Raw genomic sequence first — 26,801 nt, 5'->3', positions numbered from 1 at the left:
CCATTGTAACAGAAAACTGCAGCACTCTCCAGCCTTGGTCTTTACAAACTTTTATTCACCAATACAAATGCGACGTTTCGATCTGTGTGATCTTTCTCAAGCAATTTAAGGTTAAATTGCTTGAGAAAGATCACACAGATCGAAACGTCGCATTTGTATTGGTGAATAGAAGTTTGTAAAGACCAAGGCTGGAGAGTGCTGCAGTTTTCTGTTACAATTGCATCTGGATTTGGGGAAGCACAAGACTGGCTTCTGACACAGCGGGCACCACCACAGTAAGGAACAATATTCATTTTTGTAGTGCTGCTACATTTTTCTTTTTATCAATATGGGCCAACATTTCTAAAGAATGCTATCAGCACCTTGTGGAATCAATGCCACATAGAATTAAGGCAGTTCTGAAGGCAAAAGGGGGTCCAACACCGTATTTTTCTTTAGGTGAGTGTATATCTATATCATATTTATTTCAAAGTGAAATTAAAATGAGATAAAAAAGGTAAAATGAATAAAAAGTTTAAAGACAAAAAAGTGTTAGAAACAGACACGGATATTATTTACAATAAAACTAAGTCATAAAAGCTCACGGGTTTTCGGAGAATATTGATGGCTTATTCACAGGATAGGCCATCGATATCTGATCGTAGGGGTCCAACCCTCCGCACCCCCTTAAACAATCTGCACAATATATTTGCAGAATTGTTTTCCAGATTATATATTTTTTATATTGATGTCGTACTCTCAGTATGTGATTGGCTGTTCCCCAGTAGCGTTGGCGCCGGAACTACCTAGCTCTGTCCCTTGTATAGTGGACCGAGGGGCGGTTACTCTAGCCGGGCTCACAATGAAGTGAATGGAAGCAGCGCTGCAGTAACTAGCTTCCTATATTACACAGTGGATGGAGCTGATCTGCGGAGTGTTGGACCACTGGTAATCTAATGGATGAGAATGTATATAAGAATCCTGGAAAACCCCTTTAACTCTTTTAGAATTGCTTTTTTTTTTGCAAACAAAAATTACTATAAATTACACACTAAAATCATTTGTACCAAAAATGGTGGATATTTAAGGTACAACTGATCTCGCAAAGTACAAAGCCTCATACAGCTACATGTAGCAAACGATTAGAAATAAAGTTATGAAGGTTAAAATGCAAAGAGATAAGAAAATTGGTCTGGTCCTTGAGGGGTTAATGTCAATGGGTTAGATCGGTGATGGCCAACCTGAGGCCCTCCAGCTGTTGCAAAACTACAACTCCCAGCATGCCCAGACTACCTACAGCTATCAGCCTACAGCAGGGCATTGTGGAAGTTGTAGTTTTACAACAGCTGGAGGGCCTCAGGTTGGCCATCCCTGGGTTAGATCTATGGACATGATGGAATTATACACTAATCTGAATGGTCATGTAGCCGGGCTTGTGACCACCCTGTTTTTTGATGCCTAATGGAAATGTGTGTACATAGGTTTCATACTACTTGCCATAATGATTTCTTATATAGTCTGGCTGGGGCACAGAGGCAAGAACAACTCGGGGGTGGTGGTAGATGTGTCTTGGTGCATGCTGGGAGTCGTACTGCTTGACCTATAATATGGTTCCAAGCAAACCCTCTTGTGAACAAGAGTTCATGTGTAAATGACTACTTACAGGCGTAATATCATCTCGGACATTTATGGCATATCCACAGGATGTACCATACATACCTGATAGATGTGGCATCCGCACCAACCTCTAGAATGCGGGTCCTCCGACCCGGTCCTGTCCACTGCATCCAGGCTGTGAGCGCTGACTAGGATTACAGAACAGCAGAGCTCACTATGCTCTTTTTCTAGAAGTTACATAAACGGCGTAGACCAGCGAGCTTGGCTGTTTCCTTGAACCGGGCCACCTCTAACAGTCTGGATGTGCAGGCCTGTGGGACGGGGTCAGGAGACCCCCATTCTAGAAGCAAGTGCATCTGTCAGACATATATGGCATAATACGTGGATGAGAATACCCCTTTAAGATGTGCACTGAGGTTTCCCTTCCTCTCTCTATTTCCTGTGTATAGGATCAGGTAGACCACCTTATATCCCTGAAGATTAAAGCTTGTTCCCTGAATTCCAAGCTACCATCAGCAGATCGTAAGAAAATCCATCAGGACCTGGAGAGCGAGAACCCGAAGATCAAACTCTTGTACATAACCCCTGAAATGGCTGCCGCCTCTTCCTTCCAGCCTACCCTGAACATGCTGCTATCTAGAGGGCTCCTCTCCTACCTCATCATAGATGAAGCGCACTGTGTTTCCGAGTGGGGACATGACTTCCGACCTGATTACCAACGTTTGGGAACCCTGCGTTCACGTATGCCGCAGACCCCTTGTGTTGCCCTGACTGCCACCGCCACCAAACAAGTGCAAGACAATATCATAGCCTCACTGACACTGCGCCAGCCTATTGCAATGTTTAAAACGCCCTGCTTTCGCGTCAACCTGTTCTACGATATACAGATGAAAGAGTTACTAGGAGATCCATACGGGAACCTGAAAGACTTCTGCTTGAAAGCTCTCGGAGAAAAGAAACCTTCGGGGGTAAGGAGATAAAATGTCACAATTTTGAATAAGTGTCATTTTCAATTTTTTTTCTTTTTGTGGAAAATTGGAAAATCTACAAATGCTAAGATCAAAGTAGTGGTGGTGGGATGGACTGCTGGGACCACCACCAATTGCCAGATCAAGGGGTCCATTTGCTCTGCCAATCCATGCAGGGCCATGGCATAGGGCGCATGCTTGACCGCTCGTCCATTCAAACTTCTCCTAGTTGAGGTCTTAGGACTGGGGTTCCTTATTCTGGCAATTGGTGGGGGTCTCATTGGTCGGACCCACACTAGTTCCGCATATATCACCTGTCAAATGGATACGTGATAAATGCTTCTGGCTGCAATGTCCTTTTAGATTTTAGCTATCTTACAGTGTACTATGGGACTGCTTGCAGTCTCTGCTCCATACCGATGTAGTGCTAATCCTGTGTGTCAGAAAGCTATCCCCTGTAATCTCATAACAATGTGTTATTACTTTCATAGGGTTTTCAAGGTTGTGGAATAGTCTACTGTAGGACCAGGGATTCCTGTGAAGAAGTAGCCATTCAGTTGTCCAAGCGGGGTGTCTCTTCTAAGGCCTACCATGCAGGTGAGCAAAGGTCCTTTGTATACAGGTATCTTTCAAGGAAGAGGATGATGGTTCTCCTTGAGAGATACCTGTTTGCATATTTGTTTCCCATGGAGAATTCGCCAATAAATCTTCCTACCATGGAGCACTTCAGTAAGTCTCCATACAGGACTGGTCTCTTTAAAGGGAATGTGTCATCAGAAATTGACTTGTTGTTTAAATCACGTTTTTATGTTTAACATATTTTAAAGAATTTCTGTTTGTTATTTTTAATTTTCCATGTCATTATATTTAAGCAAAAACTATAAAATCCTGCAGTTCTCGCACTGGTCACTAAGCCTAAGAATAGGCGCCATTTCTTGCTCTGTACAGATCACTTTACTGTAGTTATCTGCTGATCTGTCCTTCTAATCCTGCCTGTAATGATATCACCTCTGTACAGGTAAGACAGGATCCACCATTCACAATAGGTGATTGTCAGAGCTTATCTATCCTTTCCTTGTACAATGACCTCTGCACAGGTCACAGAGCATGCCCAGAAAACTGTCCCATAGAAGTCAATGAGGTCCCCTTCTGACCATTGTGTCTTTGGTCCATGGGGCTGCTGTAAAGCAATTTACTTTATGCTTTCTAAATGCTGTTAAGAACAGCCCAGGCAAGATGGCCGCCCCCATAATCATGTTCAGAAAATAGAATAAATACATCTGTAATCAGAAAATAAAATCAGATTTAAAAAAAAGGATATGTGTTACAATCTGGTTTTAACTGGAAAATAAAAAAAATTTTGGTGACACATTTCCTTTAAGGAGACATTCAAGGCATCGCACAGAGCCAGCCATCATCCTACTCCGTACTTACAAGGGGCAAGCACCTCAAGACTGCTGTTCTCTGGATGGATAACTAGCGTGGCTATATTCCCTTGTCAAATCTCAAGGCTTGTTGGAAAGTTGCATTTTGACCCGTAGAGAGCCACTAGCGAGATGGTTTTCTTCTTTGAGAATACCTCTTTGCATATTTGATTCCCATGGAGGATTGCCAATATAGGTGGATGTACACGGACCGATATTCGGGCAGATTATTTGGAACAAACATTCCTGCGAACGCTCGTTCCCGACAATCTGCCTGTCTAAATGTCCTGCCGATCACCTGATGAACGAGCAAAACGCTTGTTCATCGGGTGATCCTGTCATTTGTGTACGCACATAATTGGATGTTTCTCGGCAGTAGATCATGCTGTCTAAACAGCAATCTGCTGCTCAGAAACAGTGCAGCTGTATGGGGACCAGCGATCGCAATAGCGATCCCTCATCCTCATACTGTGGAGGTGATCGCTGCATGTAAATATAGCGGTCTCCTTCACTGAACGAGCAGCCGACTTTAGCTCGGCCTGTGTAAACCCGCCTTTAGTCTCCATACCATGGAGTACTTTCAGCAAGTCTCCACACAGGGCTGGTCTCTATAAAGGGAACCTGTCATCAACTTTATGCTGCCCATACTAACAGCAGTATAAAGTAGAGACAGATGAGTTTATTTCACCGCCCTGTCATTTAAGAGTTAAAAGTAAGTGGTTGCCGAGAACCAACATCACAATCCTTGCAGACTGGGCCTGGAAAAGAGTCCCGGCCACCTGAGAAGAGTCCTGGTTATTCATGAATTCCTGCTCTCCTGCCCACCTGCTGATGACTGACTGTCTTCTACCTCGTTTTCTCCCTTTCTCTCTAGGAGAGAACTGCCAATGGGCAGATGGGTGAGAGAGCAGGAGATTAGGAATAACCAGGACTCTTCTCAGGGAGATTTGACTCTTTTCCAGGCCCAGTCTGCAATGATTATGATGCTGGTTCTCAGCAACCACTTACTTTTAGCTCATGAGTGACACACCGCTGACATCAGCATTTCTGTCACTATTTTATGCTGCCCTCAGTGAGGTCAGCGAAAAGTTAATGACAGGTTCCCTTTAAGGACATTCATCTCCCTGCCTTGTATACAGGTAGATATTCTGCCTGGTGTTGAGAGGTGATCGACAATAACCGCATGTCAACCAGCGCTTGTTACCTGTAATTGCACTGCATGGGGATGAGTGATCACTAACACGATTGTTTGTCCCCATTCAGTTTGCTTATCGGCAGCTGGCCCCCTGTTTGCATGGGGAGATGTGCTGCTGACAAAAGAACATTTTTATACCTGTATAAACAATCCAATCGACCAACATGTTTAAACCGGTCCGTGTTCGCCAAGTGTTGTACGTTCCCGATCATCGGCCGGTGTAAAGAGGCTCTAACAGCTTTTGATGAAATTTCTGTTTGTCCTTTAGGTCTTAAAGCAGCAGACCGAGTATCTATCCAGAATGAATGGATGGATGAGGCGGTTCCTGTGATTGTGGCCACCATCAGTTTTGGAATGGGGGTGGATAAAGCCAATGTCAGGTATGTTGTATTCTGCATCATTGCTCATCATCGCTGGTTTTATCTGAAAACAATCACAATTAGCTGTGGATTTAATTTATGGCATAACACTAGCGCGTAGAAAAAGCTGAGGTGAGCTGTCCATATAGCACATGGCCAGCATTTCGGCCCGTGTATACAGGCTGGCTTTTGTCAAGCAATGAAACATAATTATCCCATGTAATACATGCATATGGTAGGTGAGCATGTGACCCAGTTCTAGCAAATCACTGTGTAGTGTTAATATTAAATGTAATAAAAATTCAAGCTTCTATGACTGACACTCCCTAAACATCATCAGCACAACCTTTGGATAAATCACATATATTCTGGCCCTTGTTAAAGTCGCTCAGATCCATTTGCTTGCCCATTTTTCCAACTTTCTTACAATCAACACTAAGAACCACTTATAGCCAAATATATCTCACTACTTGTCAGATGACATTGTAACCAGATGTTATTCACTTCACCTGTCAATGGTTTCACAGTGGTTCTCTGGGCTACAGATATTGATGGCCTATCCTCAGGATAGGTTATAATTATCAGTTTGGTGGGGGTTCTAGCACCCAACACCCCCACTGATCAGCTGTTTCGGACAGCAGAGGGCTCCATATACTGTTTAGTTTCCGGTGCTGACGTGCTGAAGCTCAGTTCCTATTTACTTGAATGGGAGCGGAGCTGCAGTACCTTCAAAAATCACGGAAAAAATATACAAAACATCCTGCACGATTTGATAACTAAATATGCAGATGTACATGGCTACATTTAGAAAAGAAAAGTAATGGAAAATAATGCACTCGCACAATAAATGCAAACATTATATATGGACTAAGCCCTCACTCTGATATGATAAAATCTGAGACTCTCAGCCAATATATTTTGATCAAAACACATCTGTGCCCGCCTACCAGCGCCAAGGTGGTCTCAGTCAGGCAGGTCCTACTCTAAACCTGCCTATGCCGTTTGTCTGCTCTCCTGAATGTAGACGCCCAACGGCATAGGTAGGTTTAGAGTAGGACCTGCCTGACTGAGACCACCTTGGCGCGGGTAGCCGGGCACAGATGTGTTTTGATCAAAATGAACTGGCAGACAGTCTCAGATTTTTTTATATCAGAGTGAGGGCTTAGTCCATATATAATGTTTGCATCTGTTGTGTGAGTGCATTCTTTTCTGGAGGGTTTTCTAAGCTGCAGTACCACCTCATGGCCACTACACAGTGTACGGAGCTGTCTGCCTCCAGATCCCTACACTGTATAGTCTCCAGCGCCGCGACTGCCTGTTACAGCTGATCGTTGGGGTTTACAGGGATCAATCTGATATTGATAACCTAACCGGAGAATTCCTGTGATGTTATGGCTGTTCACAGTTGATTTATGTACTTCTCATCTAGTTCCACACTTTTATATCCCCTTACGTTAATGTCTCAGTGACCTTGAATCCATAGTGATATCGTACTATGCAATTTGGTCGCTAAATTACTTTGGACGCAATGTCACAAAAACTTGTTGAGATCGGATGCCGCAGCCTTATAACTTTATAATACTATACGGATGCCTCATTACGGAGGCTGAGTGTATACACATTCTGGATTGGGACTATCCCTGAAGAAGCTTACCTGGTATAAAATCAGTTGTCCTTCTTTCTTCTGGTTTCCGGTATGTTGTATGATCCTGCTTATATATGCAGTTGGTAGAACAGTTCACATTTTTGACTGTTTTAGACTATACATATGCTGTGCACAGAGAAGAGAATTTGTGCTAAGGATTTTTTTTTTGTCCATAAGTTGAGGATGCAAGACAATGTTGGCAATAGAATGAGAGAATAGCTGCTTGTGTTGCTTTTGTCCAATACTTTTTTTTTTGTGGTAGGTTTGTCGCTCACTGGAATATAGCCAAATCAATGGCGGGCTACTATCAAGAGTCAGGGAGAGCAGGTCGTGATGGCAAGCAGTCTTTTTGTCGCCTTTACTATTCCAGGACCGATCGGGACCAAGTCAGCTTTTTGATCAAAAAGGACATTACAAAATCTCAGGTGAGTAAGGGCTGCATTACATTAAAAGATTTTGCAGGCAGTTGTCAGTAAGCAAGTGTTCCTTCCCAGCAATCGCCTTCTCGTTAGTAGAGGAGACCGCTGCTTTTTTATGCAGTTATCTCCTCCACTGTATGTGGAGGAGGAATAGCTAATGCCATCGCTCCTCGCTATACTGAATCATTGTTTGCTGGCAGATTGTGATTAGACGGCACCATCTGCCGCCAACAAACGATATCGAGAGCGGAGCCCCGCAAGTGAAGGCGGGCGCACTGTGCATGCGCAGCTGCCCTCCATTCATTTTCTATGGGGCCGGCGAAAATAGCCAAGCGCTGGCTCGGCTATTTCCGTCGGCCCCATAGAAATGAATGGGTGCGGGGGGCCGCGCATGCGTGGTACACTCCCATTCACTTCTATGGGAAGCCGGCTTGGTGGTGGCCGGACCGGAGTCCTCCAGCCACCACCTTTAGGGGCTCCGTTCACGATATAGGTGTGGGACCCGCACCTATAAGACAATGGGGGCATATCCTAGCGATATGCCCCCATTGTCCATGATGAGACAACCCCTTTAAGGAGGTTCTCCCATATCAACATTTGTGGCATATATCAGATAGATGTGGGATCCACTGGGACCCACTTCTATCTCCGTAAAGGGACCCCTGACGTGAAGTAGAGTTTTTGATTGCTTCACCTTCCCAAAAGAAAGAATAAAAAAATTTATCAAAACTGTCACATACTCCAAAACGGTACTAAATAAAAACTACAGCTTGCCACACAAATCATACTTCATAGAGCTGTCTTTGCCTAGTGACGCCAAGCTTGAAACCCCAGCCTTATTCACTCTGTTTGATAACAGTTTTTTTTTATTCTATTTTATTTTTTTTATCCTTTTTCTTGCTTGTATCATTGAGGGACACAGGACCGTGGGTATAGCTGCTAGGAGGCGACACTAGGCTAAAAAGTGCTGCTCCCTCCTCCTGTCGGCTATACCCCCTCCAGCCTGGAGAGAGCATATCAGTTTTGAGCTTAGTGTCGTAGGAGGCACACCTCCCTGCATTGCAGGGTCAACTCTGCTGCTTTATTTGCCTTTTTTATTTTTTTCTCCACAGGGGGAACACAGTCTCCTAGCCTCCCTGTTCCCTGGGGAGCATGGCCCGGGTTGGTTTTCCTCCCTGCCCAGCTCCCCCAAGAAGACAAAGAGGACCAGGGAGGGTCGCCAGCCAGGGGTCACCTTGATCCGACAGACCCTCCCTTCGGCCCGTGCCCAATTTCTTAATCCACCCTCTCCCCCATGGGTCGATTGGTTGACCAGTCCCCAAGACCAGACCGTCTTTTCTCCGCTCCAGACAAACCCCTAAGGCCTTTCTCTTACATGACGATTTTTCGGTCATGGGACCATCCAGACTGTCGCTTTACCGCTTCCAAGTTCCTCGATCTGATTTATCCCAGCGGACTTGGTAGCAAAATGGTCCTTCCCTCCTAAGGTGGACCCTCCGGTCGCGCATCTTGCCAAGCATACAGCCATCCCGGTGGCCGATGGTGCGTCCCTTCAGGACCCGTTGGATCGCCGCCTGGAGTCATTTTCCCATATCATCACCATGACGGCCACAAGGAGATTGACCCATGACCTCTGTGGGGGCAGGAAACAGAGAAGAGGTTTTGAGCTTAGTGTCGTAGGAGGCAGACCTCCCTGCATTGCAGGGTCAACTCTGCTGCTTTATTTGCCTTTTTTATTTTTTTCTCCACAGGGGGAACACAGTCTCCTAGCCTCCCTGTTCCCTGGGGAGCATGGCCCGGGTTGGTTTTCCTCCCTGCCCAGCTCCCCCAAGAAGACAAAGAGGACCAGGGAGGGTCGCCAGCCAGGGGTCACCTTGATCCGACAGACCCTCCCTTCGGCCCGTGCCCAATTTCTTAATCCACCCTCTCCCCCATGGGTCGATTGGTTGACCAGTCCCCACCTGCGCAACCCGCGCCTCCCCAAGAGCAGACCTTTACACAAGAGGGCCAGAGCAGGACATTGTTCCTCTTCTGACGCCTCGCTCTCCACCCCCCTCCCCCAGGTCACGTTCGGACACGTCCTGCCTCCCAGGTGAGGTACTGTCTGAAGGGGAGATAATCGATTCGAACTTGGATATGGATCCGGAACAATTTTCTAAGATTGCTTCCATGGTGGACAGCCTAGTTGCGGCTGTCCGCACACCTTCAGGGTGCAGGACGACTCCCCCTCTTCTAGTCGCCAGAGACCGTCTTTTCTCCGCTCCAGACAAACCCCTAAGGCCTTTCTCTTACATGACGATTTTTCGGTCATGGGACCATCCAGACTGTCGCTTTACCGCTTCCAAGTTCCTCGATCTGATTTATCCCAGCGGACTTGGTAGCAAAATGGTCCTTCCCTCCTAAGGTGGACCCTCCGGTCGCGCATCTTGCCAAGCATACAGCCATCCTGGTGGCCGATGGTGCGTCCCTTCAGGACCCGTTGGATCGCCGCCTGGAGTCATTTTCCCATATCATCACCATGACGGCCACAAGGAGATTGACCCATGACCTCTGTGGGGGCAGGAAACAGTGAAGAGGTTAAATTGCCCCCTCCCACCACCACACCTCAGTGTTCCTGTCCCCACTGTGGCCAGGGTCAGAGAAGAGTCTCCCTGCGGACGGCAGGGAGATGAAGATAGGAAATAGTCTCCTTTTTTATTTTTCTTTGTCTCCAGGAGGGTCCGAGGACGGTCTCCTGGTTACCTGAAGCTCATCGGAGCTCCCCCAGTCCGCCGGCGGCCGCGTGCTTATGCTGGGCTGGGGGATATCGGGAGGTCTCGCTCCGGCTGGTCTGGAGCCTGCTCCCGGGCCGCAATCTCCTCCTCCTCCTCCCCTGTGGGTCGGGCTGGTGCGGCCGGCGTGTGCGCACGCCGACGTCAGTGACGTCACTTCCGGGTTCGGTCATGTGACGCAACCCGGAAGTAAAGCGCAGGAGGCTGAGCAGTTTGAATAAAAGGCGGGACGGCCATGGGAACGCTGATCTGAGGTCTGTGAGTACTGCAATTGCTTTGCTTGAGAATATGTCAGGTCCTGAGATACAAACTGTTATGGAGCTTGATGCCCCCTCTCTGCCTCCTGTAAGTATCCCTCTGGGGGTCCGCTTTTCTTATAGCACTGTATTTTTACTAGGCCTAATACTGATGCCTCTATTCCATATTTATTTCAGGCTAAAGAGGCGCAAAAAAAGTTTAATAAACCTCCTCGCTGCATCTCTTGTGCTAAAAGACTGCCTGAGGGATATGGAAAGAAGCTGTGTAAAGCATGTATTTCTGATGTGGTCCAGCAGGAACAGTCGTCCCTTATGGAGAATATCAGATCTGTGGTTCAGGAAGAAATTAGGGCCGCTAGAGTTGCTCAGTCTGATCCCCAGGACGAGCCCTCTCGCAAGCGTCCGCGTTCTAGGATCATTACCTCTGGATCCGAGGATGCCGACGATAAAGCCTCCACTTCCATGCAGTGGGAGGATGATCTCTCTCTCTCTGAAGGAGAAATATACGAAAATAATAAGAAATTTTATTTTTCCTCTGAAGAGATGAGTGACTTATTAAAGGCAGTCAGAACAACAATGGGGATTGAGGAAGCCCCTAGGTCCTTATCCATTCAGGACGAAATGTTCGGGGGACTCAAGGTGAAAAAATCCAGGGTCTTCCCCATAAACGAACACATTAGACAAATGATTCTGGAGGAATGGTCAGAACCAGAAAAACGTTTGGGGATTTCCAAAGAATTTAAAAATCGACTGTTGTTCGACCCCTCTCAGTCTAAGTTGTTCGACGAGACCCCTAAAATAGATGTGCAGGTGGCGAAGGTTAATAAAAAAACTGCCCTGCCGTTTGAGGATGCCTCCCAATTGAAAGACGCTATGGAGCGGAAGGCAGATGCCCTTTTAAGGAAAGCTTGGGAGGCCTCCATGTTTAACATCAAGACCAACATCGCAGCAACGTCTGTCGCCAGGTCTATGTACTTATGGTTAGGAGAGCTTGAGAACCACCTAAGCAGTAAGACCTCCAGGGAAGAAATCTTGCAGTCCATCCCGCTACTTAAATCAGCTACGGGGTTCCTGGCAGATGCATCGGCTGAGTCTATTAGATTCTGCGCTAAGGAGGCAGGGCTTTCCAATGCAGCTCGTCGGGCTTTGTGGATGAAGTCTTGGTCGGGCGATAGAGTTTCTAAACAGAAGTTAATATCTATCCCCTTTTCAGGAGAATATGTGTTCGGGTCGGTCCTAGACGAAATTCTTGAGAAAGCGGCCGACAAGAAGAAGGGATTCCCTGAGGAAAGGTCCTTTAGAAAGAACCAGTCCTTTCGGTCTTACGGTGGACAAAACAAGTCTGTTAGAGGGAAAGGCAAGTCAGGCCGCTGGTCTTATCCCAAAGGGGGTAGAGGGAGAGGCTTCCTTCTCAAGCCCCAATCCAAATTCGAGGACAAACAATGACGCCATTGTAGGGGGGAGACTGAAGGATTTCCTGGGTCCATGGTCTCTAACATCAAATAATCCCTGGGCCTTGGATATCATTCGGCAAGGTTACAGGATCGAGTTCACCTCTCTCCCCCCTCCAAGATTCGTCGTCACAAAGATGCCTACCAGATTCTCCAACCTAAATATTTTTCAAGGAGTCCAGGACTTGGTGAAGAAGGGTGCAGTAATCCCAGTTCCTGCGTCTCAAAGAGGTCAAGGGTACTATTCAACCCTATTCTTAGTAAGGAAAAAGGAAGGAGACTTCCGGACCATCATAAACTTGAAACAACTGAACAAGTTTATTCTTTACAGGAAGTTCAAGATGGAGTCTCTCAGATCCATAGTACCATTGATAAAGCTAGGGGCATTTATGTGCTCGGTCGACCTGAAGGACGCCTATCTGCACGTCCCCATTCACCCAGATCACCAGAGGTTTCTAAGATTTGCTATCCTAGATCCTTCATTTCCAATTTATAGCACTACCCTTCGGGATTTCAGCCGCTCCAAGGCTTTTCACCAAATTAGTGATAGAGATGATAGCCCCACTCAGACAGGAGGGGTTAAATATAGTGCCATATCTGGACGACTTTCTAATTATAGCAGACTCAAAAGAACTCCTGCTATCGGACTTGGAAATATTTCTGTCCCGCCTGTCTCAACTAGGATGGATAGTGAACGAATCCAAGTCAATGTTGGTTCCATCCGAGAAGGTGAGGTTCCTGGGAGTTACTCTAGACTCCGTAACTCAGTCAACCTTCCTTCCACAGAGCAAGGTCCAGTCCCTGATGAACAAGGTGAGGCACTTCCAACGCCGGAAAGGATGTTCAGTGAGGGAAGCAATGAGCCTACTCGGCCTCCTAACCTCCTGTATACCTTCTGTCGAGTGGGCACAGGCTCACTGCCGAGTGATACAGAACTGGCTATTGTCCCACTGGAACAAGAAGGGCTCTCTGGACTCCAAACTTCCAATTCCAGGATCAGTAAAGAGCTCTCTCTCATGGTGGATGAAGGAGAAAAATCTTTCCCAGGGAGTCCCATGGATCAAATCACCCTCAATTACCATCTTCACGGATGCCAGCCAATCCGGTTGGGGAGCGAAAATCGACAAAGCCTATTTCCAGAGGACGTGGAAGCATCTGATATCTGCCCAATCCTCAAATTTCAGGGAGCTGTATGCGGTAAGAGAAGCTCTACTCTCCGCCAGACAGTTGATAAGAAATCAGCATGTGAAAGTCCTATCGGACAATGTGACCGTGGTCTCCTACTTGAAACACCAGGGAGGTACTCGATCAAGGAAACTCCAGAGTATCTCAGAGGAAATTTTCTTCTTTGCAGAGAAAGAACTAAAATCCATCTCAGCAATGCACCTGAAGGGGTCCCAGAATCTAGAAGCGGACTTTTTGAGCAGACAAGTGGTAGATCATACAGAGTGGTCACTGAATCCAGAGGTCTTCAATATGCTAACCCAGAGATGGGGGCTTCCTACAATAGACCTGTTCGCATCAAGGAGAAATACGAAAGTACAAACATTCTGCTCCCTAAATGCAGGAGATCATCCCTGGAGGATAGATGCCTTCTCCCTAAAATGGTGCTGGGATCTAGGGTACGCATTCCCTCCGTTGCCTCTCATCCCGAGGGTCATTCAGAAGATTCAGGAGGGGAGAACCACAGTAATATTGATCGCCCCGTTCTGGCCGAAGAGAAGTTGGTTCGCTCCTCTATTGAAACTAGCAATAGACGAACCAGTGAGACTCCCACTCAGAGGGGACATCCTATACCAGGGTCCTTTGCTGCATCCTCATCCGGAGTTCCTGAAGCTCACGGCTTGGATCCTGAGGTCTCCCTCTTAAGGTCTCAGGGCCTGTCAGACAAAGTTATAGCCACCCTGAGATGTTCCAGAAAAAAATTAACTTCCGCAATATACTTGAAGATCTGGAAAAGGTTCTGTTCATGGTCGGGCGAAGAGAATCCAAATTTTGTAGGGCCTAATATCCAGAAAATTCTGGAATTTCTACAGAAAGGTCTGGACATGGGCCTCTCTCCATCCACCTTAAAAGTTCAGATTTCAGCATTAAGCGCTTTCTTTGACGCCGACCTGGCAAACCATAGATGGGTCAATCGATTCATACGAGCTGCCCGCAGACTTAGACCCACGCTAAGATCCCGCAGCCCAACCTGGGACTTAAATTTAGTTCTCAACAACCTTATGTGTTCCCCATTTGAGCCATTGGAGAGTTGTTCAATTAAATTGCTTTCCTTCAAAACTGCTTTCCTTATAGCAATTACCTCTGCCAAGAGACTGGGAGAAATCCAAGCTCTCTCCATTAGGGAACCATACCTTACCATCACTGAGGATAAGATTGTGCTTAAACTAGACCCAGGTTTCCTGCCAAAGGTAGCCTCAGACCGCAACAGAGGCCAAGAGATCCTCCTTCCATCCTTTTTCAACAATCCCAAGGATCAGGAGGAAGAGAAATTTCATTTCCTTGATGTTAGGCGTACAGTCCTTAGATACTTAGAAGCCACTAGGGACTTCAGGAAGTCTGACAGCCTGCTTGTCCAATTTGCTGGAAAGAATAAAGGATCCAAGGTCTCAAAATCCTCCATTGCAAGATGGATTAAAGACACTATTACCCTTTGCTATAAGAATCAGAATCTGGATCCTCCTTCCAATATTAGAGCTCACTCTACCAGAGCTGTCTCCACTACTTTTGCTGAAAGAGCAGGGGCCTCCCTGGATGATATATGCAGGGCCGCCTCCTGGTCTAGTATTCACACATTTGTGAAACATTACCGTTTGGATTTATCTGGAACCTCTGGCCTCTCCTTTGGTCGGAAGGTTCTCCAAGCGGTTGCCCCCACCCTTAAAAAATAATTTTATAACTCTCCTTGTGGCCGTCATGGTGATGATATGGGAAAACCGGAATTAGACTTACCGGTAATTCAGTTTCCATGAAATCACCATGACGGCCCATATATTCCCTCCCTTTCTTTTAAGTTCTTTTCACCGGTATTTTCTGGTATGATGTAATACTGGGAAATACTAAGACACTTCTGGCACTTGATATCTTTGGAACACTGAGGTGTGGTGGTGGGAGGGGGCAATTTAACCTCTTCTCTGTTTTCTGCCCCCACAGAGGTCATGGGTCAATCTCCTTGTGGCCGTCATGGTGATTTCATGGAAACTGAATTACCGGTAAGTCTAATTCCGGTTTTCTAAGTCCAATTTCGTGGCAGGTGCCTCTGCACTTCGTCCCATTTTTGCCTCCGCTTGGGTGGCTAAGGCAGTTTCTGAATGGGCCCTTCGCCTGTATCAGGACATCGCGGTGAACCTACCCCTGGCGGACCTCTTCCGCTCAAGGACGACCTTCTCTCCCAGGGATCCGTCTTCCGCTAGCATTTAAAATCGCTATGTTTGAGGTTGTGGCTATTGAGACCGCCATTCTGAAGCGGCGGGGGTTCTCTGACGAAGTCATATGCACCATGATTAAGGCCAGGAAGCTAGCGTCATCCAAAATTTATCATAGGACTTGGAAATCTTTCCTTCGCTTCTGTACGGACCGTGGCCTTCCTCCGCTCCGTTTTCTCTTCCCACAGTTCTCTCCTTCTTGCAAACGGGTCTGGAATTGGGTCTTGGTCTTAGTTCCCTAAAAAGGCAGGTGTCAGCGCTGTCAATTTTTTTTTCCTGGCAGAAAAGGCCCCGGTTAAGACCTTTCTCCAAGGGGTAGCTCACAACGTCCCTCCTTATCGCCCCCCCTTTACCCTCTTGGGATTTGAACCTTGTGCTTTGTTCCCTCCAATCGGCTCCCTTCGAGCCTCTCGACTCGGTTTCACTCCTTCCTTGTGGCGATCACCTACATCAGATGCGTTTCGGAGCTGGCGGCGCTCTCCTGTAGTAGGGAGCTCTTTCTTATTCTGTACCAAGATAAGGCGGTGCTCCGCCCTGTGCCCTCCTTTCTGCCGAAGTAGTCTCCGCCTTCCATGTCAACGAAGACATCGTTCTCCCCTCGTTCTGTCCCTCGCCTTCACATCCTAGGGAACGGGCTCTCCACCAGCTAGACGTGGTTCATGTCCTGCGGATTTACTTATCTGCTTCGGGATCGTTTCGCCGTACGGACTCTCTGTTCGTTGTTCCTGAGGGTCCTCCCAAGGATCTGGCAGCCTCCAAGATGACAATTGCCAGGTGGATTAGTTTGGCTATTGCTGAGGCGTATCGCTCCCGGGGCAAGGCACCGCCCCTCCGTATCACGGCTCACTCGACCAGGGTGGTGGGCGCTTCTTGGGCTCGCTTCCTGGTCTTCCTTGCACACGTTCACCAAGTTCTACCAGGTGCATTCCTTTGCATCAGTGGACACTGCACTGGGCCACAAGGTCTTGCAGGCTGCGGTGTCTTAGGCTGGGTTCACACGAGCGTGTCCGGATTAGGTCCGGATGCGTCCTGGTGTGTTGCGGCAAACCCGCGCGAGTAGGAATGCAATTGCAGTCAGTTTTGACTGCGATTGCGTTCCGATGTTCAGCTTTTATCGCGCGGGTGCAATGTTTTTTGCACGCGCGTGATAAAAAACCGACTGTGGTACCCAGACCCGAACCCGGACTTCTTCACAGAAGTTCGAGTTTGGGTTAGGTGTTCTGTAGATTGTATTATTTTCCCTTATAACATGGTTATAAGGGAAAATAATAGCATTCTGAATACAGAATGCTTAGTAGGTGATCAATTAAGGGTTAAAAAAAATAAAAAAAATTAACTCACCTCCTCCGCGTAGTTCCTGGTCTCTTCTTAACTTCTTTAATGATGAGCTGTCGGCTAAAGGACCTTTGGTGACGTCAGATCACATGCTCCAATCACATGGTACATCACCACGGTGATGGACCATGTGATTGGAGCATGTGATCTGACATCACCAAAGGTCCTTTAGCCGACAGCTCATCAGAAGAGACCGGGAACTACGCGATCAAGAGGAGAAGGTGAGTTAATTTGTTTATTTTTTTTAACCCCTCCAGCGCTATTTTACTATGCATTCTGTATTTAGAATGCTATTATTTTCCCTTATAACCATGTTATAAGGGAAAATAATACAGTGAATAGACTGTCACCTAGCAACCATGCGTGAAAATCGCACCGCATCCGCACTTGCTTGCGGATGCTTGCGATTTTCACGCAACCCCATTCACTTCTATGGAGCCTGCGTTGCGTGAAAAACGCAGAATATAGAGCATGCTGCGATTTTCACGCAACGCACAAGTGATGCGTGAAAATCACCGCTCATCTGAACAGCCCCATAGAAATGAATGGGTCCGGATTCAGTGCGGGTGCAATGCGTTCACCTACCGCATTGCACCCGCGCGGCAATCTTGCCCGTGTGAACGCAGCCTTAGGCTCCCGCGACTGTGACTTTCATGGGCGTGTGGTTTCTTCCCTCCACGTGGACTGCTTTGGAACGTCCCACTGGCCTGTGTCCCCCAATGATACGAGCGAGATGTGGACTCGCCTGTAAAATTTCTCGCTGAGTTCATTTGGGGACACAGCTCCCACCCATCTTTTCTTCTCTAATTTTTCCGCAGGTGACGGCGGCTGGTTGACTGGTGGGGTCCTCAGTTTTGTGTTCGGACCCACTGGTTATTGTTATGTTATTTCATTTCTGATTACATTTCCTCCTACTGCTTGGGCACAAACTGATATGCTCTCTCCAGGCTGGAGGGGGTATAGCCGGCGGGAGGAGCTAACACTTTTTAGCCTAGTGGCGCCTCCTAATGGCAGCAGCAGCTATACCCACGGTCCTGTGTCCCCCAAGAAAGAGATTTTACAGGTGAGTCCACAAAAAATCTGTTTTATTTTTTTTTGCAAAAAAGATCGAATTTCCAAAAAAGTTAAAAAATGTAATTTAAAAAGATCATTTGCCTTTCGCAGGCTAAAAGAGGAGGTGTTAAAGCGTCAGACAAAGCATCAATGGCTGGATTCGAAGCAATGGTGAATTTTTGTGAGGAACTGGGGTGAGTGCCGTTATTTTTCTCTTCTCTTATTAATTCTTAACGCTGCTGTTTTTTCCAGAAGAAGTTGCTGTCTGCTGCCTGTTTCTGTTTGCAGCGACTGTTGTAGTAGTATGTGCAGCCATTCAGCTCATTTCCAATTACGGGCTTCAGACCCACAAACTGTTAGGAACTATAGTTTAGTTACCGGACAGCTAAAAAAAGTCTTGCCTCAATTAAAAGTGTACAGTGGTCCCTCAAGTTACAATATTAATCCGTTCCAGGACGACCATTGTATGTTGAAACCATTGTAAGTTGAGTAATCGGTTCCAAAGCCCCAAAATGTCATCCAAGATGAGAGAAAATTAAGATTTCAGAAGAATAAGCAAATAACTAAGACGGCTCAAACATGTCCTTACATATATCACTGTACAATATGTAATAGCAACATATCAAAGGTTTTGATTGGTGGAGTCTGAGTGCCCAGTCCCCGGCTGATTGCTCACATAGGGGCTCAATAGAAAGTATTTGGGTCCCTCTCTATTCAGTCTCCTATAGCGCTTCTCTCTCGTTGGTGGTCCCCTGCCGATCAGTTCACAGTACAAGAACCCTTTATGGTGTCCTCGTTTTCTTTTTATCCAGTTACAGTCTAAATAGTGATGTGTCCTCACCCCCCTCCTATACTAGTATATGTGAAGCAGAAAGATTGGGGGGAAAGGAGTTAAAGGGGTTGTCCAGGATAAGATAAACATGGCTGCTTTCTTCCAGAAACTGTTTGCCCACCTGTCTGTGGGTTGTATATGGTTGTCTGTGGCTGTCATACGGGAAGGAAAACATATTTGCATTTGGTTTTCATTAAAAATGAAGGCTGCATTTGTCTTCTGCAGCTCTCTGACAGCTCGGTCCGTATCTCCTCTCAGCCTGCAATGGATGAGAATCCATGCAACCTGTAGAATCAAATGGAAGCCGATTTTAATATAAAAAATGGCAAATATTTTCAACCCATAATACAGTAAATGCAAGAAAAAAAAATGCCCCAAAGGTGTCCATAGCCTTTTAAAAGGCTTTTCCTGGATTTTACGAAGCAAATCCATCAGTATCTGATCAGTGGGGGTCCAAGACCCGGGACCCCTGCCGATCAGCTGTTTTGAGGAGGGTGTCCCGGGTGTCGGACCTCCACCGATCCAATACAGATGACCTGTCCTGAGGATTAGGCCATCAGTATAAAAATCTCGGAGAACCCCTTTAACTCATTTCTAAACTGTGAAAGAGAAGACCTATGATTTTCCGCTAATCCATGTCTGTTTTAATTATCTTCTTCTGGATTAATAAAGTATTGCAGTTTTTCTCTCTGATGTTACATGCTCTAATAGGTCATTTGGATAAAGGTTGTCTTAAAGGGGTTGTCTCACTTCAGTAAGTGGCATTTATCATGTAGAGGAAGTTAATACGAGGCACTTACTAATGTATAGTGATTGTCCATATTGCCTCCTTTGCTGGCTGGATTCATTTTTCCATCACATTATACACTGCTTGTTTCCAGGGTTATGACCACTCTGCAATCCAGCCGCGGTGGTCGTGCTTGCACACTGTAGAGAAAGGTTCCGGCTGATGCGCGCTCCCACAGTCCCAGCTACCAGAACAGCCAGTACTTTTTCCGGTAGTGTGGAAGCATGGCCACCACTGATAGATTGCAGGGTGGTCATAACCCCTGGAAACGAGCAGTGTATAATGTGATGGAAAAATGAATCCAGCCAGCAAAGGAAGCAATATGGATAATAACAATACATTAGTAAGTGCCTTGTGTTCACTTTCTCTACAGCCATTTGCATTTGAAGTGAGACAACCCCTTAAGGGTACATTCACACGACCGTGTGTAATACTTTCGGTTTTGCGGTCCGCAAATAACGGAACCTTGCGGACGAATGACTTCTGTTTGTGTTCTGTATGTCTTCCGTTTTTTACAGTCCGCAAAAAAACAGAAGGAAAAAAAAAAGAGAGGAAAAAAAAGGCAGGGCTTTCAATAATACGGAAACAGATCCGCACAAAACGGATGACATACGGAAACCATTCCGTATGTCATCCGCACTTTGCGGATCCACTGACTTGAATGGGGCTGCAGACCGATCTGTGCGGACAATAGTAGTACAAGCTTCATATTTTTGCGGACTAGAACTGCGGAAACCCTGATGCGGACAACATACTGAACGTTGTCCGCACATTTTATTCACCCATAGGAATGAATGGATCCGCATCTATTCCGCAAAATGCGAAACAGATGCGGATTGGAAGCGGATAAAATTATACGGTCGTGTGAATGGAACCTAAGGGTCCGGAAGATTGGGGCCGCGCTCCGGAAACGCGGATGCGGTCAGGACACTGTGTGCTGTCCGCATCTCTTCCGGCCCCATAGAGAATGAATGGGTCTGGATTCGTTCCGCAACGTTGCTGAACGGATCCGGACCCATTCTACGGACGTGTGAATGGACCCTTAATGTAACAGCCGCTAAAGGGCTGATTTTACTGGAGCAGGTTCAGATCCTGAGTGTGTCAGAGCCACTGTTTGGTATGAGCTCCACCCTCAGGGTAATATTGGTGAGGGGCGCCCCCTCTATGATGCCGATATCCCCTTATAGGACCAGTCCTTTAAGAACTGTATCAGGTAAATCCAATGACAGAAGATAAACACAATCAATGTATTGTATTATTAATGGGAATGATTTCATTTGTATTGCAATGTGTTTTGTGTGCACACAAGCGGGGTCATTTATGGTTCTATAATTCATGCTTCGTAGGTAGGTATTAAAATACTTCACATAATGAGTGACGATGCTGTTAATAATCATAGCATACAGCACAGTTCTCAAACTGGTTTAGTTGGTTTGATAGAAACTGGTAGTGGGTGTGTGTAGGTTTGGTTGTGAGTTTATAAAATGCAAAATAAGAAAAATCGGAGGAGCTTTATTTGCCTCCATTTGACACGGGCATCGTGCATGCCACTGAAATCTATTCGGTATTGGGTGCTGTATCTAGCACCATATTTCTTCTTAGGAGCATCCTTGTAGAAAATCATATATATATATATATATATATATAGGTCCAGAAAAACGGGCGGCACTCCAAGAGATAAAAGAAAGTGAACCTTTATTCAATCAGGTGGTGCAACGTTTCGGCTCTACACTTGAGCCTTTTTCAAGCCGCTTGAAAAAGGCTCAAGTGTAGAGCCGAAACGTTGCACCACCTGGGTGAATAAAGGTTCACTTTCTTTTATCTCTTGGAGTGCCGCCCGTTTTTCTGGACCTACACATTGGGGTAAGAAGCCTATTCCCCTTGGGACGTGCACCCTCACCTCAACTGATTTTGTACCAGTGCCGCCTTTTTTCCTTGGTATATATATATATATATATATATATATATATATATATATATATATTTGTAATTACAGCTTTATACATGCCCCCGTTGAAATGATTCTTATGATTATGATCAGGGCCTTCCTAGAAAGCAGTGGCAGCTGGGGCTGTCGCCATCAACCCAACCTGCGCATAGGTGCTTATCACAGATACAGGCAAATCCAAAATATAAAATTGCCCTCCATTAGGTTTGTATTACATACAGCAATCATGCAGGCGATTGGCAGGAGGGAAGCGTTCCTTCCCGGCAATCGGCTGCTCGTCAGTGGAGGAGACCGCTGCTGTTACATGCAGAGTATGGGGAGGAGCATTCATTATGCCATCGCTCGTCCCCATACTGACTAGTTTTTTGCTGGCAGCAGATTGTGATTAGACAGCACAATTTGCCGCCGGCAAATAATGATTTTTAAACCTGTTGAAAGATTCCAGTTTTTGCTCGTTCATCAGGTAATCGGTGGCAGTATTACACTGCCAGATCATCATAGCGATGATCTGGCAGACAATCTGCCCGTCTAATAACACCCTTTAAACCAAGCTTCTATGAGCAGGTAATCGGGGAGAAGGGCTTCAAAAGTGAAAAGGTTTTTCAGTGGTTCCCCCTGCAGAATTAAAGTTGGAGATCACTTTAACCTGAAAGTCACATTTGATTGTGTGAGCTGTATTCTTGATGAATAGCCCCTTTTATAACGTTTCTGTATTGAATAGGTTCTTTCTTAATGCAAAATTAAGCATTCTATTTCCAAATAGTTTTTATGAAAAATGTCCTTCGCCAGAATGTGTGTGTAAGTCCTGCCCCGCACTGCTAAATCTGACATTAATACATCAGAGCATTGCTCCTACTTCTGATGCTCTTTCTGCTGTCCCTGTACCTTTTCCCAGTCTTACGCCTCATGCACACGACCCTTGTTTTGGTCCGCATCCAAGCCGCAGTTTTTGCGGCTTGGATGCGGACCCATTCACTTTAATGGGGCCGCAAAAGATGCGGACAGCACTCCGTGTGCTGTCCGCATCCGTTGCTCCGTTCCGTGGTCCGCCCAAAAAATATAACCTGTCCTATTCTTGTCCGTTTTGCGGACAAGAATAGGCAGTTATATCAATGGCTGTCCGTGCCGTTAGAAAAGTCTCAAAGTGGGAGCAGGTTGTAAATTTAAAATTGGGGGTTTAAAAACTAATTAATTTAGTCAAGGAACTACTAACGTATGTAAACATATTTTTTTACATTTCAAAGGTGTCCATAGCCTTTAAAGGAGTTGCCCAGTTTCTTATATTGATGGCCTTTCCTCAATAACAGATCAGCCGCGAGTCCAACTCCCAGCACCCCCACCGATCAGCTGTTTGAAGACACTGCAGCGCTACATTCTCTTAACTCTTTGCCTGCTCGCCATCGACATTGCAGCGGATTCTTTAAGCGGATTATTCTTTCTGGCTTCTGTGATGTCGATGGCAAGCAGATAAATGTTGAAGAGAAAACAGCGCTGCAGTCTCTTCAAACATCTGGTATAGGGGGGGTTGCCAGGAGTCGGACCGGCCACTGATCTGATATTAATGACCTGTCCTCCGGGGTATCGGAAACCAGAATACCCCTTTAAAGTTTAAACCTAGGTGAGCCCGCACTTTAATAATTTGTCATTATTGGGGTGTTTTAAAAAATAAATAAATGTGTGTGTGCGAACAGGAGAGCGCCTATGTGCAAGAACACTATTATGGACCTCTGGCTCTGAAATAGCTCATCATAGATCAAACCCATAAAATTCATTAGTTTAGGCTCTTATAAACAGTAGAAGGCTGCTTGGGCCTCTGTGCGGGATGTTGTGCCGAGATTGGTCTCTTTGGGAGACTTGAATGTAACCATAAGAGCCATGTATTGTAATCTATGGCGCAGGATACACAAAGGGTTAATGGACGTTAAGCCACCTGCAAGCTGCAATGATCTCTGAAACTAAGCCCTGCTTTGTGTAACTTCTATTTAGTAGCTCATTGCATATGATATTGTGCGGACACACAATGCAGTCATTTCAATGGATACAATTAGTTCATTTTGCATTGGGGAAGCTCTGAACAAGCAGCGACCTGCCCGACAAAGGATCTTGTGAGCTGTTCCTGACCAGATCTAATAACACGTTCTGTGTCCACACCTATGAGGGCGAATTCAGAGGGGAGACTCCCTTTCAGCTGGTTTGGCTGCCTTAAATGTCAGGTTTATTGACTCGAGGAACCAGCTTCTTTTTTTTTTTTTTTGTCTAGATCACATAAAACCTAACTTAAGTTTATTGCACGCATGACAAGGTATTGTAGCAAATAGAGTATGTGTGTCAGGGGCACCTAGAGTGGTGGATGCTAGGTGTGCCCACTGTAGAGCCACCCCCAAACAATGTTATTGCTACCTTATAAATTGGTAGCTTATTGCTAGGATAGGCATTACTCTATGACTGGTGGTGGTCTAACCTCTAGGACCCCTCCACCAATTCTTAGAACGCTGCATGTAGAGCCAGAAGACCTCTGTGCTATGAAAAACAGTGGAGACGACAGTGCTGAACCAGAACCACATTCTCTAGACTGGTGGGGGTTATCAGTATTGCAGTAGGGGCCAGCCCCTGAACTACTACTGTTCCCGACATAAATCCATAGCATTTTCCACTTTATTTTCCAGCAGCTGCCACTAGGGGGAGTTCAGCGCATAGAGACTTTTAAAGCTTCCATTAATAATGGTAACTGGATACATTTCCACGCAGTGAGCTCCCTCTAGTGGTGGCTGCAGGCAGCCTGCTTTATAATATGCTGTATGAGGGGAAGCAAGGGATTTAGAGCTGCATGGGAGGAGGGGGGTATTTAGCAGTGTATGTATACCTGCTGTCTGGTGTAAATACATTAAAGGGTAGCTGTCATATTTTTTTTTTTTATTTGCTAGTTTATTAGAGCTAGGCATGTATACCTGAGTTAGTCTGTCAATGATTGTCAAAAGATCTGTAATTACCTTATAATAACAGCTTTCATTAATGTCCTCCTGTCCTTTTCCACTGCTCCCTTAAAAGACCGTTACTAGGGCTTGTCTGTCTCCCAACTTAATGTAAACAGAAGACAGAGGGGCGGTCCTTCACACTGCATGCCTGCATTAGGCTTCAGAGTGAGGAGGCGTGTCTCTTAGTAATCCAATCTGATTGGCTGGCAGGGAGCTGCTGGCTACAGCAAGTTTGTATGGGAAGTGAAGGAAAGCAGTTTTGGCCTCAGAGAACTGGCAGAAGAGCCACCTTGAGAAGGTCCTTATATTGTAAATGTTTAAACAGCCGTAAGTAAGGGGAAAACTGAAGGAAAACAGTGGTATGTGGAGAAACTAAAGATTGCTTCATACATAATGCTGCTGCAGCAGTAACATATGCTAAAATAGATTTTTTTATGAAAACATGACAGTTACCCTTTAAAGGGTTTTTCTAAGATTTTGATACGGATGACGTATCCTCAGGATAGGTAATCCGTATCTGATTGGTAGCTGTCCGGCACCCTGGACCCCCGCCGATCAGCTGTTTCAGAAGGTGCCGGCACTCATGTAAGCACAGTGTTCTTCCCGCGGCTTTCCCTAAGCCAGTGATGACACATTCATCGGTCACGTGGCCTAGGAGCAGCTCATCCCTGTCTAAGTGAATGTGGCTGAGTGCGATACCAAGCACAGCCGCTATGTAATGTATGGAGCTGTGCTTGGCGAGCTGTGAGAAGGGCACGGCACTCACAGGAGTGCTGGTGCCTTCTCAAACAGCTGATCGGCAGGGGTCCTGGGTGTCTGATCTCCACCGCTCAAATACTGATGACCTGTCCAGAGGATAGCTCAACAATATGAAAATCTCGGAAAACCCTTTTAAGCAGTATGGCGACTAGAATTAGCTCCATATTTAGAAAGCACCTGTAGAAGTCGACTAACATGACATAGGGCGACTTTGTTTTCCATTTAAAAACTTAAATTTGCACTTAAAAAAATTCATAGTTTGTCATGCACTCAAGTTTTGCTGTGGGACCCTATGAGAAGTGTGCTCGCCACCAAGGCCAAACCACAATATCCACAATGCACACTGATCAATCCCAAATACATTACACACGCAAACACCAGACAGATAATTTACGTACAACGTAAAACACAGTGTATAGAATACCCCACAATGTGAGTATTTGATGCCATTGACAGACTAAAGGGTCTTCCAGTACTTGCTGATGATCTGTCATTAGGATATGCCATCAGTATCTGATCAGAAGGTGTCCAACTACTGGCACCCTCACCAATCGGTGTTTTACACAGGCACAGGAACGACACAGCCATGTTTGGTAACTGTAGTGTTGGTCCCGTAACCAGGCATAGCCGCTGCACATTGGACGAAGCTGTGTACTTCTGGTGCCTGAGCGTGTGAAAACAGCTGATCGCCGTGGCTGTAAAGAGTTGAACCCCCACCAAATGGATATTAAAGACCTATCTTAAGTCCTGGAAAAAACCCTTTCATCTGTCAAAGGTATCAAATACAGTTGTGTTCAAAATGATAGCAGTCAGACATCACTAACCTGATCAAGCACTGTTTTTGGTAGAAATAATATTTCTACATGGCAAATAATTTACTAGCAGGTGTAGTAGAGTAATAGAAATCCAACAGTCATGACATGCATGCTGCTGATTCTCTGTAATTGAATCACTTATTGAAAGGGGCATGTTCAAAATAATAGCAGTGTGGAGTTCAATGAGTGAGGTCATTCATTCTTTGAAAAATACAGGTGGCAATTATTGCCCTTATTTAAGGAAGGAAGGCAGCAAATGTTGTACATGCTGGTTACAGTGTATTTCTATCTAAAATTCTGAGGAAAATGGGTCGTTCCAGACATTGTTCAGAAGAACAGCGTACCTTGATATAAAAGTTGATTGGAGTGGGCAACATATAAAAAAGTGCAGAAAATGATAGGCTGCTCAGCTAAAATGATCGCAAATGCTTTAAAATGGCAACCAAAACCTGAAAGACATGGAAGAAAGCGAAAAACTACCATTCGAATGGATAGAAGAATAGCCAAAATGGCAAGGACTCAGCCAACAATCAGCTCCAGGAAGATCAAAGAAGGTCTAAAGTTACCATTGAGTACTGTTACAATTAGAAGACGCCTATGTGAAGCCAAGCTATCTGCAAGAAGCCCCGCAAAGTCCCACTGTTGAAAAGAAGACATGTGCTGAAGAGGTTACAATTTGCCAAAGATCACATTGACCGGCCTAAAGAGACATTTTGTGGACTGTCTAGTGGCCGGAGACAGTTTGTCAGACGACCCCCAAACACTGGATTCAGCCACAGTACAC

At 45.8% G+C, this 26,801-nt stretch overlaps 1 protein-coding gene across 2 annotated transcripts in view; it reads left to right on the top strand.

Moving 5' to 3' along the window:
• Positions 1 to 26,801, top strand: part of RECQL5 (RecQ like helicase 5) — a 104,336-nt gene that overhangs the window by 11,329 nt on the left and 66,206 nt on the right. For both annotated transcript variants that reach the window (XM_040438798.1, XM_040438799.1), the window contains exons 4-8: positions 2,046 to 2,564; positions 3,056 to 3,161; positions 5,452 to 5,563; positions 7,450 to 7,612; positions 18,013 to 18,095. In XM_040438798.1, the coding sequence (XP_040294732.1) occupies positions 2,046 to 2,564; positions 3,056 to 3,161; positions 5,452 to 5,563; positions 7,450 to 7,612; positions 18,013 to 18,095 (983 nt within the window). The remainder of the gene's footprint in view (positions 1 to 2,045; positions 2,565 to 3,055; positions 3,162 to 5,451; positions 5,564 to 7,449; positions 7,613 to 18,012; positions 18,096 to 26,801) is intronic.

The sequence above is a fragment of the Bufo bufo genome, chromosome 6, assembly GCF_905171765.1.
Source record: "Bufo bufo chromosome 6, aBufBuf1.1, whole genome shotgun sequence".
Taxonomy (NCBI): domain Eukaryota; kingdom Metazoa; phylum Chordata; class Amphibia; order Anura; family Bufonidae; genus Bufo; species Bufo bufo.
This window is presented reverse-complemented; position numbering and strand designations above follow the sequence as displayed.